General features: G+C 45.4%; 1 protein-coding gene across 1 annotated transcript in view; it reads left to right on the forward strand.

Annotated features, from left to right (window-relative positions):
• BFSP2 (beaded filament structural protein 2) overlaps positions 1 to 15,800 on the forward strand; it is a 60,518-nt gene extending 44,718 nt beyond the window's left edge. Inside the window, exons 5-6 of the mRNA XM_077752301.1 lie at positions 13,478 to 13,609; positions 15,576 to 15,800. Of these exons, the coding sequence (XP_077608427.1) occupies positions 13,478 to 13,609; positions 15,576 to 15,800 (357 nt within the window). The remainder of the gene's footprint in view (positions 1 to 13,477; positions 13,610 to 15,575) is intronic.
• Positions 15,801 to 16,065: the final 265 nt, after the last annotated feature.

The raw sequence follows: 16,065 nt of genomic DNA on the forward strand, positions 1-16,065 counted from the left end.
GAGGTACAACCACACAAAGGGAAAGTGAAACCAAACCATAGATTTGATTTTGGTCCATTGCTTCTTTTTTAGGAGACTCATGAGTATTTATAATCCAGGACCTTAGAGATCATCCCATTTCCTCATTTCAAAGGTGAGGAAGCAGATCCGAGAGGGCGGTGGACGTCCTGAGGTCACATAGCTGGCTGGCAACACCACTAGTCAGCTCTCCAGGCTCCCAGTCCAGGCACCTTTACTCCACATTGGGCTATCGTTCCTCCCTGGCTCTTTCCCAAAGCAAAATTTCTGCGGCCCAGCAGTTTGCCACCTTGCTTCTACCCCAACCCTTCTGGGGTACACACCACACTGTAATGATGGTTTGTCTGTTTGTTTGTTTGTTTGTTTGTTTGTTGAGGAGGGGGGAGGAGCAGAGAGAGGGAAAGAGAGAGAGCATCCCAAGCAAGCTCCACGCTGTCAGTGCAGAGCCAGATGCAGGGCTGGATCTCACGAACTGTGAGATCACGACCTGAGCTGAAATCAAGAGCCAGACATTTACCTGACTGAGCCACCCAGGCACCTCTGTAGAGATTATTTCTTTGGGGAGCAAGGAAGGGGCATTGAATTAACAGAAATGAATCCTGCATTGTTTGAAAAGGAAAAAACTCCAGGCCATTATTATTCACCCTTCATACTCTTGAGAATCGTTACCAGCCCAACAGTAATTCAAGCATTAATTCTGGACAGATTCATTAGTGTTTTTTTAATAGAATAATCTGAAAGCTGCATCTCAGAGAAAACAGGCAGCACTTGTTTTCATTTGGCTAGTGCTGCCTGGGCCTCTTGCAGAGAGGCGGAGCTCAGAAAATATTTGCAGAATGAGTGAATTCCTCTGATCATCAACAGAGATCAGAACTGACAGCCAGAAGTCCAATAAATAGTTTTGTCAGTTGCTGTCATGCCCTTGGGGGCTGACATTTGCCCATACTGAGCACCTCCTGTCGGTTTCCTGGCAGCAAAGCATAAATGTGAAACGGCTTAGCGCACACTTCTTTCAAAACCTTTTGCAGAGCGCATACAAACATGTATTTAATTACCTTTCAGCCTGGGAAGCCTGAAAATTAATTGACATGATTAATTTATGTCTTTGTTTAGCTTTCCCCAGAAACTGACCCTGAGACAAATATTAAAGTGGAAATCGTTTATCTGGAACGTGGCCGGGGCGGGTGGAGGGTACAAAATACCAGTAGAGAAGATGCAGGAAAGGGAACCAACAAAGAACTCATTCTCCAACCAGCACCCACTGAGGGACACTGCACTCAGCACCCACAGCACTTCTGGGGAACAGTACAGAATACAAGAGAAGGGAAAGGTGAGGAAGCTGGGGTGGTAATACCGTCCCCATCAGACATCCGCCGTCTGCTAGCAGAGTGACCTTTCAAAGACTTCAGAGAGAGCTCTCCCAGGCAAAGAAGTTTGGAATTTGGCAGTGGAATGGAAGCCAGGGAGAACAAACATGTTTCGGCCTCAGGGATAAAGGTGGATGCCATCAGCATCTGCTACCAGTTATCTGCTAACTCCTCTTCGTTTTAAATCATTAAAAGCTTATAAAGAGGTTCCAGCTCGGTTCTCTCCAGCCACGGTCATGGATGTCAGGAACTTTGGTGGTCCAGTTTTTGGAGCTTCTCAAGTTGTATAACTCTGTGTTTGGGGAGATCAGTTTGGTCCAGATAATTTCTGGAGGGCCTCGCAGCCTGGCCCTTCCTTTTCTGTTTGTTGTGGTTACCCACCTCGAGGTAGTTGAGGATGTCCGGGTAATCACAGGCAGCATGCCACACCATGCTCCAGGCATCCTGGCTAGCCGTGGAATACATTCCCCAGTCTGCAACCCACAGACCCTCACAAGGCCACCTGGGGAATATGGGGGGGCCACTATCGTGCACCTCTTTCCTAGTATTCCTAATCTGAGATTTTCCATTCTGTGGCAAGCAAGACAGGCTCTGTTTTGCCTTCTTAACCGCCCCCCTGGGGTCTCCACACCCTCACTCCTGGAAGTCGCATCCCCACCCCTTGTTCACTGCAGTGGGAGGATGTGTGCAACAACCAAAGTCTTACTCAATTACCGGCACAAGCTGATGGGATGGAGTTGGGGGGAGGTGTCACTGAGAGAGAACTCAGCTTCCTATTAATAGCCCCTGGGGGCCAGGAACCCCACAGCAAATGCTCCCATGCTATCTATTCTGATAGCGGTCTGCACTCGCCTCAGATCAGCTCAAGGTATTTGTGGTCAGGAACTTCACTGTAGCTGTAGCCATCATGCCTCCCACAGTCAGGATGACAGATCGTGGAGATGGTAGAGAATGAAGAGAGGTGAACAGATTGAGATGAATCGTGAGGTTTCTGGCTATTGATAGTCTTAGAGCTGGAAGACACATTAGCAACTGACTAGAGCAGTGCCCTCTAACAGAAATTTCTGCAAGGACGGAACTGTTGTATAACCTGTGCACCTTTCCAGTATGGTGGCCACAGCCCACGTGTGCTTACTGTGCGCTTGGAATGTGCCTCCTACAACTGAGAAGCTGAACTTTCCATTTTATTTAATTTTTGTTTAAATAGCTATGTGTGGCTAGTGGCTATCGTATTGGACAACATAGGTCTAGATCTACCCAAAGGAGACTAGAAACCTTGGATAACATGTCTCAGCATCATCCATATTCACAAACAAGAATTCACCCTGAAAGGGCTATAGACTGCCATGTCAACACATTTTCTTTGCTTGCTTGTACAAAGAAGAGTGAATATTTTCTAGAATATATGAAATTGGATTGAAATGGGGTTCTGCTAGTCAACTGGGGTCACTGACTCTAGATGTTAAGATAGCCAACTGGGAGAGTTCCTTTCAAGGAGAACAGAAAGAGCAGAACCCCTAAGAGCATCTGTATCAACACAGTCCCTGTGTGTTGATGAGTTGGCTATAGTGCCTGATGGCTCTTTGGTGAAATAAGCCATGTTTTATACTGATGCACTCGCTGCAAGCACTGAAGGGGAGTCATCTAGGCTTTCTACATCTCTTACTATGTCACAGGGGGAGCTTCGGGCCCAGCTTGTCTTTCATTTTTTAAAATTTACTTTGATATCTTTAAAGCATTTTTGATATATAATACCTCCACTTGCTTCAACATTTAAAATATACAAAATGATACAGAGGGGAAAATGGCATCCAAACCATGTCCCAGCCACCCAGTTCTTTTCTATAGAGCCAATCAATGTTATTTTTATCCTGAGTCCTTTCAGAGGTATTTTATCCACATACAAGGAAATATTTGTATCTTCTCTTTCTCTTTACACAAACAGTAGTATTCAGAACATACTGCTATTTAGATGCATGCATGATTATTATACCACAGTGGGCAGCAAACTATGGCCCACAAGGCAAATCTGACCTACTGCCTGTATTTCGCAAATAACTTTTATTGGAACACAGCCATGCTCCTTCATTTACATATTGTCATTGGCTGCATTTGCATACACTAGCAGAGTCGAAGAATTGCAATGGAGACCATACGCTCTGTTAAGCTTAAAACAGTTACTATCTGGCCCTCTACAGGAAAAAATTCCCAACCCCTGTTCTAGCTAACCGATATCCCAGGATTTATTTAATGCACTGGTGACGAATATTAAGGGGGCTTCCAATCTTTTGCTTTTATAGATAGTCACTAACTATACATAGTCACTAACTATGTATGTCCCTCATTTCCCAATATAGAAATACATCTACTGGTTAAATTCATAGATGTGGAATTGCTGGGTCAAAAATTACATACATTGGTAATTTTGATAAATGTTGTCAAATTACCCTCAGTAAAGGTTGTAACAACTTAAGTTTTCATCAGAATTACACTCACTGCCGGGCCTCTGCCGCCACTTTCATCAGCAGTTTTCATCAGAAATGTTTGAGTGTGCCATTTCCCCACATCCTCACCATTACTGTGAGTTCTCATACCTTGTGATCTTTGTCAATATTATAGGTAAAACATGGTTTTTCAGTGCAATTTTATTTTGCATTTCTATAAGGGAGGTGGAACATCTTTTACATGCCGAATTTCAGCCATATTTGCTCTCGCGTATACTGTCAGATCATCTTTTACTCATTTTTATTAGGTCTTGGACTTTTTTATCTTTTATTTATTTTTGAGAGAGAAGACAGACAGACAGACAGAGGATGAGAGAGGGAGGTGCAGAGAGAGAGAGGGAGACACAGAATCCAAAGCAGGCTCCAGAATCTGAGCTGTCAGCACAGAGCCTGACACAGGGCTCGAACCCAGGAACCATAAGATCATGGCCTGAGCCAAAGTCGGATACTTAATCGACTGAGTCACCCAGGCACCCCGGCCTTGGACTTTTTATTACTGGTCTGTAGTGACTCTTTGCACGTTAGAAAAATAAGTCCTCCTGCAATAAGTTGTAAATATGTTCCCAGCTTGTCAATTGTCTTTTTACTTAATTTATGGTAGTTCAAGCTAGCTTTCCAAAGATACTGTTAGTCAGTAATACAGGGTTACTAGAGGAGCCAGAAGACCAGGATTTGGTTCCTGTCACTGTATTTTACAGTAGTGTAGGCTGGCTGGTCTGGCTGGGGACCATGTGGGTAGAATCAGAGCAGTTGTTAGAAGAGAAAATAAAGAGACCATCTCATGGAGGTAGGCACTGGCCACTTTCCCCTGTTCTTTACCCTACCAAGTACACCGTGTATATTGTAGAGGGCACTCCAGGCCCTCACCATCCACACTGTGTTTCCAACCCCACACTGGTCGACAATCAATATTTGAGTGCCTATCTATATAGAGGATCACCCAACATTGTAAGTTCCCCCTCATCCGTTCTAGCAAGAAATCCTCCCTCCCTCACTCACTTGGACTCCATTTGTCAAGTACAGACCAGATGCCAGGCCTCATGCACGGTGCTGTGGGCACGAAGTCCCTGGCCCGTCCCTGGCCCCCTGATTCTGTGGTCTCAAAATATCTTAGATATTTCTCGGTGGTAGCTCTTTCCCAGGGAAGGTGTAGGGACCTTATTTCTAAAATAAGAGACTTGCAGAGATGAAACAGCCCCAATCCCTGAGAAATTAAAGCAGTATGGTTTTCACTCAATACCCGCTAGTTCTCTAAGAAGAGATAGAGCAGAGGAGTCCCTCCTCAGGAATAGGATGGTCTCCATGAACCAGAAGACAAATACTATCATTTAGGCTTCTCCAATAATTATTTTAAGTAGGAAAACATACTTTTCTCTTCAGAATTACACTCACTGCCGGGCCTCTGCCGCCACTTTCATCAGCAGGCTGTGCTCTACTGACGACGAAGGGGCTGCAAGTCCACAAAGCCTTGTGCTCCCTGCTGTGCCCTTTGGCAGTTTCCGCTGAGTCTGGGAATTGATCCTAGAGCCTTAAGTGAGCGGCTTCAACAGCCAGGTGGTTCTTGTATAAATTCAAGGAGAAACTTGGCTTAGCCTCGCCGGGCCAGCCCTTCTGCCAAAGTTGGAGTTTCACTGAGCGAGACACGTATTTCTTGTTAGTTCTCACTGAGAAGAACTCGTGTCCCAGGTGAAGACTGGATGGCACCCAGCCTTCTCCCACATAAATCCTACCTCTGGCTGGAGTAGGTCAGGCGGGTGTGTGCTGCTTGTCAAAAGCTATCCTTAGTGAAACAATATTTATATGACACCGCAGGACTATAAAGTGACTTATAGTCATTATAATAATGATAGCTCATCCTCCTACTGAAAAGGAGACATGATTAATTCCACTGCTGGTAGACCCTCCTCTTCTGTAGTCCCTAGCATGTGCTTAGGACACATTGTAGACCTTTAGTAAATGTTGTTGAGCATGTCCTAGCGGTAAAAATCCATGTTAGGTCACCAGGGCAGACAGAGGACTCAGTGAGAAGTTGTCCCTGCACACAAGGTACCCACAATCTAGTGTGAGGTTGGCTGAGTGCATATGGGAGGCAACAGATAGAAAGACCATTCTTCAAGGGGTGCCTGGGGGGAGGGGAGGGGGCTCAGTAGGTTAAGCATCTGACTTTGGCTCAGGTCATGGACTCACATTCATGAATTCAAGCCCCTTGTTGAGCCTTGTGCTGACAGCTCAGAGCCTGGAGCCTGCTTCAGATTCTGTGTCTCCTTCTCTCTCTACTCCTCTTCCGCTCATACTCTGTCTCTCTCTCTCCCTCTCAAAAATAAATAAAACATTTTTAAAAGAAGAAGAAAAAGAAAGACCATTCTTCTGCAAGGCAGAATGCAACGTGCCATGAGGGCGGTGGCAACAGAGCATTTACCAAGTGCCAACCAGTGTTGTGAGCACCTCACAGGCTTGTTCTCACTTCAGGTCCCCACCATAGACAGGTATTGAGATCTTATCCATTATACAGAGGAGGGAACTAAGGCATGCAGAAGTTAGTAACTTACCCAGGAATATGCAGTTCCAAAGCGGCAGAACTGAGATTCAGACCACACATTCTGACTCCTGAATCAACACTCTTCACAGCTAGGTTGACCTGGACAAATCACAGGGGCTGGGGGTGGAAGTGTCTTGATTGCTTTCCTTTATTTAGAAACGAGTAAGTGACATCTTGTGGAATGTGAGGTTGAGAGGCCTTTGTCTTGAGGGTATGCCAGACTCTTGTCATGATCTTTCCAAACCATGTTTCTGTGTCCCGTCACCTCCCCCGCCCCCCACCGCTGCTCCCACCATGGGATGAGAGTCCTCTGTGATATAAGATCAGGGGACCCTGGTATCTTCAAGGAGTCCATTGCTTTCCTTTTCTCCGTGATAATGACATAATGAGGTTCGTGTGACCCTGTGAGCCATACTCTGTGGCAGAGCAATGCTCTCAGAAAGCTGTTTTTCACCAGCTGCAAAAAGAGAGCTCTAGTGATTCACTGAAATCCACACAGCACCTGCTGGGGAAAGGCAGCCTACACATTTCAATGTCTGAGCGCCCATCTTGGATACACGTTCTGCTAAGAACACACCTGTGTAGCAGAGGAGTGGGTTAGGGATGGCCCTTTCCCCCTCCATTTGGAGACGTTCAAAGACTTCATTCTGACTCACTCCAAAGCATGCTTACTTTTCTTCTCTCACGTCCATTTTTCACATCTAAAATTTATTTTAAATTAAAAGAAATTTTTTTAATGTTTATTTATTTTTGAGAGAGACAGCATGAGACGAGTTGGGGCAGAGAGAGATGGAGTCCCAGAATCTGAAGCAGACTTCAGGTTCTGAGCTGTCAGCACAGAGCCCGATGAGGGGCTCAAACTCAGGAGCTGAGAGATCATGACCTGAGCCAAAGTCAGATGTTTAACAGATGGAGCCACTCAGGTGCCCCATTAATTTAAAATTTTTTAAATGTTTTTCCCGGCACCTGGGTGGCTCAGTCGTTTAAGCGTCCGACTTCGGCTCAGGTCATGATCTCACCGTTTGTGAGTTCGACTGCCACTTCAGGCTGTCTGCTGTCAGCACAGAGCCCACTTCAGATCCCCTGTCCCTTTTCTGCCCCTCCCCTACTCACACTTGTGCTCATGCTCTCAAAAATACATAAACATTAAAAAATATTTTTTGAGAAATCTTTTGCCATATTTCAAAATGTCAGTATACTCTCCTGTCCCAGAACTATAGATGGAGTGCAAGCCTGGGAGCCTTCTCCTGCACAGCAGAGCCAAGATTTCAAGCTGGTTTGAAAGCCTGGGGGACGTATTTGAACCTCATTCCACATCCTAGCAACTGCACTGAGCAACAAAACAGAGCCCTGCGTTCTTATCCTCAGGTTCTAGAATGACACACCTACTGTTTGGTCCATGAGGAGAAATATGGAAGCATTGGGTTGAAATGGAAATAGAAGTAAAGTAATTATTAATCAGAAAGCATAACTCCAAAATGCCATTGGAGAAGAACAGGTAATTCTTCTGGGTGAGTTAAAGCCGATAACTGTCCCCAGATGAAGGGCAACCATCACTTGGGGTAAGCTGATTTGAGAAGATATTGGGCATGATATAAAATGACACTGAAACCCATAGTAATCAAGTTAGTTTATGGTTCTCTTTCCATATTAATTAAACTGTAGAAGAAAGTTTCCATTTGCTGCTAGGTCATTAACACTTCTCTTATACTTATTTTTTTGAGTTTATTTATTTATTTTGAGACACACACACACACACACACAGAGAGAAGAGAGAGAGAGAAAGAGAGAGAGAACACAAGTGGGGGAGGGACAGAGAGAGAGAGAATCCCAAGCAGGCTCCACACGATGAGTGCAGAGCCCGACTCAGGGCTCGACCCCATGAACTGTGAGATCATGGCCTCAGCCGAAATCAAGAGTTGGATGCTTAACGAGCCACTCAGGTGCCCTGACACTTGTCTTATACTTATTAATTTCAACTTTCAACAAAGAGAAAGCAGGGTTTGGCACTTAGCAACCTGACAGCCAAAATTTGCTCAGGTTTTTAATTTTTTAATTTTATTAATTTTTCAACTATCTTTTGTCTATGACAAGTGACAGAGCTTTACTGGTTTCTGCAGCAATCTAGAACTTTGCTTCCATGAACCGGGAATCACATGGGAGGTTTTTTTTTTTTTAACTTAATTTATTTTGAGAGAGGAGCACTTGGGGCTCCCACGCGCTGTGAAATCATGACCTAAGTCAAAATCACATGGGAGTTTTAAATGCAGATTCTTAGGCCCACTCAGCTCTCCTGAATCAGAATCTACAATTTCACAAGCCCTCCTAGACGATCCTGATGTGCACCAAATTTGAGAACTTTTCTACAGTTTCCATTTAAACACATTTCTTTATAAAGAAAAAGTGAATTGGTTTAAATAAAAATTGTTTCAATCAGTATTCTGATATGTGCAGAACCACGCTGTTTGTGGAAACACTCAGAAAAAGCATTTTCCCCTCAGAGACCAGCGTGAAACTTTGAATACAAACCACTCACTGTCTGGTTTGCAAGGGGGGCAGATCATATGGGGGACTGCGAGAGCCTGGGCCTGCATGTTCACCCCAGACCCAGCCACCTAGGCTTTGAAACTTACCCTCCAAAGGACTTGACTTCTCCTCATGCCCACTTGTCACCCAGGGGGTGCTGGTCACGTTTCACACCTGCTCTCTGGAGCTGGTAGATATAAGCATGTGTATTTAGGTGCTTGTCAGACTTCACAGTACCACTAAAAAGGTAACAGAGAAGTTTCTGTTGTTTTCTTTATACAATTAGAAATCGTATAAACAATTAGAAATTTATACAATTATGTTATTAGAGATAACAAATTTTTTTAAATTTAAATCCAAGTTAGTTAACATATAGTGTAATAATGATTTCAGGAGTAAAATTTAGTGATTCATCACTTACATATAACCCCCGGTGCTCATCCCAACAAGTGCCCTCCTTAATGCCCATCACCCATTTAGCCCATCCCTCCCACCCAGCACCCCACCAGCAACCTCAGTTTGTTCTCTGTATTCAAGAATCTCTTATGGTTTGCTTCCCTCTCTGTTGTTTTTTTTTTATCTTATTTTTCCTTCCCTTCCCCTGTGTTCACCTGTTTTGTTTCTTCAGTTCCACATATGAGTGAAATTATATGCTATTTATCTTTCTCCGACTTATTTCCCATAGCATAATACTCTCTAGTTCCATCCACGTTGTTGCACATCTTTTTTTATCATTCATCAGTCAATGGACACTTGGGCTCTTTCCATACTTTGGCTGTTGTCAATAATGCTGCCATAAACATTGGGGTGCACGTGCCCCTTAAAATCAGCTTGCTTTTTGTAACTTGCTTTTTGTATCCTTTGGATAAATACCTAGTAGTGCAGTTGCTGGATCAGAGGGTAGTTCTATTTTTAACTTTTTGAGGAAACTCCATACCGTTTTCTAGAGTGGCTGCGCCAGTTTGCATTCCCACCAGCAGTGCAAAACTGTTCCTCTTTCTCCGCATCCTCACCAACATCTGTTGTTGCCTGAGTTGTTAATGTTAGCCATTCTGACAGGTGTGAGGTGGTAAGAGATAACATAAATTTTAAGATAAAATACTCACTTTGCTTTTCCATTTGCACCTATACCTTCATTGTGACTTGCTATTTCTGGCAAAATCTGCCAACCATTTTTTATAATTAAATGTCACCAAATCAGATAACAAAGTATACTTGATTATTAATATCCAATTAAGCAAAAAGTCACTCAATGATAAATGAGGATAGCTCTCATATGAATTTTTGGTTGATATTTCCATTACCATAATAAGTCCTTTCATCAATGATATGAGTAACTTCTTTGCAAATCAGATAATAGTTTGTAAATATCAGGAAACTATTCCCTCTAATGTTTTTGCTATTCCTTTTTTTAATGTTTATTTATTTTTGAGAGAGACAAAGACAGAATGTGAGTGGAGGAGAGGCAAAGAGAGAGGGAGACATAGAATCCTAAGTAGGCTCCAGGCTCTGAACTGTCAGCAGAGCCCAATGTGGGGTTCCAGCCTATGAACATGAGATCTTGACCTGAGCTGAAGTCGGATGATTAACTGACTGAGCCACCCAGGCACCCCTGTTTTTGCTATTCTTGATGCAACAGCTACATACATGACCCAATTTTAAGTTTAATATGCATTATTAACATTTTCTGCATCCCTTTCTTAGGTCTAGACAGTCAGCAAAACAATAATTCAATCCCTGATTTGTGGTGTTTGCCAATTTCCATGAGGTACATACTCTCACCACGGCTGATTTCAAACTCCTAACTTGATGTAAACGAGCACAGAGTTTGAAAGACATGCTCAGAAGCCCATTAAATGTTATTCCCACCACACAGGTACCGTCAATATAAAGAACATGGATAGCACAGATAATGATAAAATGTAAATAAATTAGCAAGTGATGCGTTTGGAGTATTGGTTACCATTTTAATATAACTTAATTAAGTGTAAGTTGATACAATTTAATTTTTAATGATGGCTATGTTTACCAACCAGCTTACAAACATCCTGAGAATTTAACAGCAGCTCCTGTGAGTGGCCCTGAGCCGGCCCCAGCTCCCCGCTGCCCCTGGCCACTCTGCACCTCCTGGCTCCGTTTGTCTGCCAGAAGCCACCCTCCCACGGCCGCCCACTCAGCCAAGTCCCAACCCCAGAGAGAAGGAGAAAGATAGGGCGCCCCATCACTGGAGGGCTTGGCAGAGCACAAAGACATTTTAGAGTGGTCCACCTTCACTTTGGGGAAGACAACTCCCCCTTCAGGGGGCTTGCTGGGTTGGCGGAAGCAGCAGCCGTCAGTACAGGTTAAGAGCAGGGCTTTGGCGTCTCCTGTTGCACAGGCTTTGCCCTCAGAGGACGTACGATCTTAAGTAAATAGCCCAGTCTCTCTGTGCCTCAGTTTCCTCATGTAAAATAGGAATAACAATGACACTTGCTTCATAGGGTCGTGAAAATTAAATGAAATAATGGACTTAACCCTGTTAATGGAGCACTTGGCACAGATAAGTGCTTAACACCTGTGAGTTATCATTAGTAGTATCCAACCCACAATAGCTTTCACAAACCTATTTATTGGTTATAGTACCTTTTACATTTAGAAAATATATGCAGTCACTATTTGCATGCTTTTAAGGTTCTAAAAGTTTCCACATTCATAACCTGATGGAAGCCTCATGATGACCCCTGAGGACAGTCATCATATGATTATTATTCTCCACTCACTGTCATCTGCATTCTGTGGGCAGGGACTGGGGCTCAGAGAGAGTGAATGACAGTCGAGGAACACACAGCCATGCACTGACCAGTCCGAGCTGGGCCCACAGCTTCCATTCTCCTTCAGCCAATCCCAGACCTTTTTTTTTTTAATTTAATGTTTGTTTATTTTGAGAGAGAGAAAAAAAAAAAAACATGAGCAGAGGAGGGACCAAGAGAGAGAGGGAGAGAGGGATTCCCAAGCAGGCTCCATGCCGTCAGCACAGAGCCCAATGCAGGGCACAAACCCACGAACTGTGAGATCATGACCTGAGCTGAAATCCAGAGTCCAATGCTTAACCGAGCCGCCCAGGTGGCCAATCCCATACCTTTCTTTACTGGGTGTTTTTGCTGAGGTCTTTATAGCCCTCACACAGCAAGAACTTACTCCTGAGATGTAAGCCCTTTGACCTGGTTGTTCTTAGTCAGATTGGATTATTTTTGCATAATCCTATAAATAAGTATTCATGTGTAGTAAAAATGGCCAAGCCAGCCAGCCAGTAACCTAGAAGAGAAAACAGCTGTTTTCTCCCATATCACTGACTCGAGAGATATCCCTTAGACTGCACCAAAGATGAATGAAGGTGATCTCTAGTTTTCCCCATTCTCTAGCACAAGGAAAAGAGGAGCAATGACCTCCTCCACTCAGAGTGTGGGGGAAGAACCAGACTATGTCCATTTCACTCAGGAGAAATTGTGAAATGCAGACCTTCCCTTTGTGTTCACAATTATGGCCACACTGGTTTTTACAAGGAAACAGGGACTATCGGATAAGTTGGAGAGCTCTTCATTTGAAGATGTAGAGTAGTTGGCACTGCCTTACAGTACTGGAAAGAGTTAGTTCTCTGAAGGGCAATTTTGGCAACATTCGTCAAAATGATAAATACATACCCTTTGACTCAGCAGTTCCATTGCAGGGATTTAGCCCCCAGGGATACTCCCATGCGTGGAAAATGAGGGTCATAAGATTATTCTTTACACCATTTTTTATAACAGGCCAACATTGTCAACAAAGTGCTCATCAGTGCAGGGCTTCTAAATAATTATGGTACTTCCAAACAAGGTGATACTATGGAGCCATTTAAAAGAACATAATTGAGGGGTGCCTGGGTGGCTCAGTTGGTTAAGCATCTGACCTCTGCTCAGGTCATGATCTCACGGCTCATGAGTTCATAAGTTCATAGCCTTGCGTCAGGCTCTGCGCTGACAGCTCAGAGCCTGCTTCAGATTCTGTGTCTCTCTCTCTGCCCCTTCCCCACTCATGCTTTCTCTCTCTAAAATAAATAAACATCAAAATAAAATTTTAAAGAATGAAATTGATCTATATATACTAGTAGAAATATTTTCTAAGATATATCAAGTACCAAAGCAAGGAGACAGGGGATGATCACACATTATTTACTCATATGGAGTATTTCTGGAAAGAGGTATATGAAACTGGAAACAAGAGAACTAGGAAATTAGAGCATAGGGACAAAAGAGGACTTTCTCCTATAAATCTTTCAGAAAAATCTTTTGAATTTTATTCTATTTGCATGCATTGTATGTTCAAACTAAGTACATTCTTGTATGTGAATCGGTGGGGGCACCTGTGGGAAAAGGGGGCTATTTCAATCTGCCAGCTGTTTGCTGTAAGTGAGATGCAGTGGAGCGGTCACTGGGAAGGGTGAGATGGAAGGAGAGGTTGGAGCTCTCCATGCACCCCTGCTCACGCGGAGATGTTACCCTCCACAGCAACAGGCGGAGATGGCCCGCATGGCACAGACCCAGGAAGAGAAGCTGGCCGCTGCCCTCAGGCTGGAGCTGCACAACACTTCGTGCCAGGTCCAGAGCCTCCAGGCTGAAACGGAATCCTTGCGGGCCCTGGTGAGTGGGCTGGATAAAGTCTGGCATTTCTTATATCAGTTTTAACTCTCAACTGTTGAACTGGAGTCACGTGGGTCAGAGTTTGCAAGAGATTCACATCTCACAACATGAGTTTTTGGGGCCTGAAAGGGTCATCTGATACAGAATCACAAGTATAGTGGATGCTATTAGTGCCCCACCAAAATACTCTACCACTAATACCTACAGACGTCCCTTTTCGGGGGTCCACTTCTCCAGCGACTTGTCCTCAGCCAAATAGTAGACACCTGGCCTAGAAGTAGGCTCGCCCTCCTTCCCCCACTGGCCCTTAGCCAATGACTAGCTGGCATGGGGCTTAAAGGTCCAGCCCACTCCCTTCCCAGCGGAGTAGGTTTTACAGTATAATTCACACTCCCAGCTCTGTGTGGGATCAGGCTGTCCCAGTCTCCTGCTGAGACTACCTCCTGGCCTAGCACCTTCCTCTGATCTATACCACTTTCCTTGCCCTCCCCCTTTTCTTGAGAGCAACCCCCTAATTATTTACATGTACCAGGATCCCTGTCTCAGGCTCTGCTTCCAACCGAAGACACATAATAAGGTCCTCAGACTCACTGGGGTTTGTAGAAAGATCTCTTGCATTATTTATTATTATTATTATTATCATTATTATTTATTAATTGAAATAATTATTAATAATACAGCAATCCACCCTCTAATCTCTGGGGTTAACTGAAGTTCTATTAGGGTGCCAAGCACACAGCTCCTCCTCGATGCCCCCTCTAGGGTCGTGTGTGCTGATTTGAACCACAAGTGAGTTTTCCACACCGGAGTGCATGAAAGGGATGGTTCATGTAATCCTTGCGCAGCTGTGGTGGTCTGGACTCCACTGAGGCCCAAGGAGCCCGTCTCTCCCATCAGTTTCAAGCCTGGGGCAGTTCCAATACTATTGCTAGTGCCCCCTCTTCTACCACTCCCCACACACCCTCATCTCAATCCTGATTTCTAGTCCATGTGAGTTCATCAGCTGAAGTGCAGAATAGGAGTGGCAAGGGGCACCTGGGTGGCTCAGTCAGTTAAGCGTCCGACTTTGGCTCAGGTCATGATCTCACNTTGATTTGAGGTGCCCATGGATTGTATGTTTACGGGAAGAAGTTCAGTAGCAGGTGTAGGCTCGGGGGAGAGGTCTATACTGGAAATATCAGTGCAGGAGCCATGGCAAGACAGACAACTGAAATCATGAGTGTGGCAGAGACCAACCAACACACACATAGGAAGCACAGCTCAGAGAGAAACAGGCTCAGGATAGGGCGGTGTGGTGCCCACAGACAAGGGACAGCAAGGGGAAGAGGACTTAGCCAAGGTGTGATACTAACACACCAAAGAAAAAATGCTGAGTGTGTAAAGGCCAGAGACCCTCACACTAGCTCTGGCAACGTGGGCAAGAGTGCGGGAGGTGAAGGCGTTTAGCTTAATGATGGATGGGGTTTCAGCAGTGGAGGGGGAAAGCGCCCCCCCCCACGCCCCCGCCCAGGGAGTGAGACATCAGGGCAGAAAGGCCCAGGGGCAGTTCAGAGAGCAAGATTTCTTTGAAAACCACCTGCAAACTGCCTCCCCCTTGTGTGCCTGTGTGTCAATTTCTTACTCAGTTGTGTTTTTTTGTTTGTTTTGTTTTGTTTTGTTTTTTTCCACTCGTTATTCTCCTTACTCTCATTCTCTCTCATCACGGTACCTCATCTTTCTCCCTCTCCTTCCCCTCTTCTCTTTCTTCCTCCCCCTACCCCCGTCAGAAGGCTCAGTGAATCAGACCAAACGAGAGTCTGGCCTCCCGAGGAGGGGTCATCATTTCCCCGGGGAGCCAGCGAGGCCATTTGTCCTGAGAGAAATGGACAGCCGGGGCCCATTCCAGCCCCTCCCACAGCCCGGCCCGGCTCCCTCGCCAGGGGCCCTGCCTGCGGCCCGGCTTCGGACCGCGTTCTCTCTTTGGCAGAAACGAGGCCTGGAGAACACGTTGCACGACGCCAAGCACTGGCACGACATCGAGCTGCAGAACCTGGGCGCCGTGGTGAGCAGGCTGGAGGCGGAGCTCAGGGAGACGCGCTCGGAGGCGGAGCAGCAGCAGCAGGCCCGCGAGCATCTGCTGGCGCACAAAGCCCAGCTGCAGAGGGACGTGGAGTCCTACCACGCCCTGCTGGACAGGGAGGAGAGCGGGTGAGCCCTCCGCCTCTCGATCCCCCTGCGGGACAGAAAAACATGCCGCGGGGTTGAAATGAAAGGTGTCTCCAACACTAGAGAAGTAACTTAGCTAAGGGGCGCCTGGGTGGCGCAGGCTGTTGAGCGTGGGACTTAGGCTCAGGTCATGATCTCATGGTTGGTGAGTTCGAGCCCCGCCTTGGGCTCTGTGCTGACAGCTCAGAGCCTGGAACCTGCTTTGGATTCTGTGTCTCCCTCTCTCTCTGCCCCTCCCCCTCTCACCCTCT

This window comes from Crocuta crocuta, unplaced genomic scaffold (assembly GCF_008692635.1).
Source record: "Crocuta crocuta isolate KB4526 unplaced genomic scaffold, BGI_CrCroc_1.0 scaffold580, whole genome shotgun sequence".
Lineage (NCBI taxonomy): Eukaryota > Metazoa > Chordata > Mammalia > Carnivora > Hyaenidae > Crocuta > Crocuta crocuta.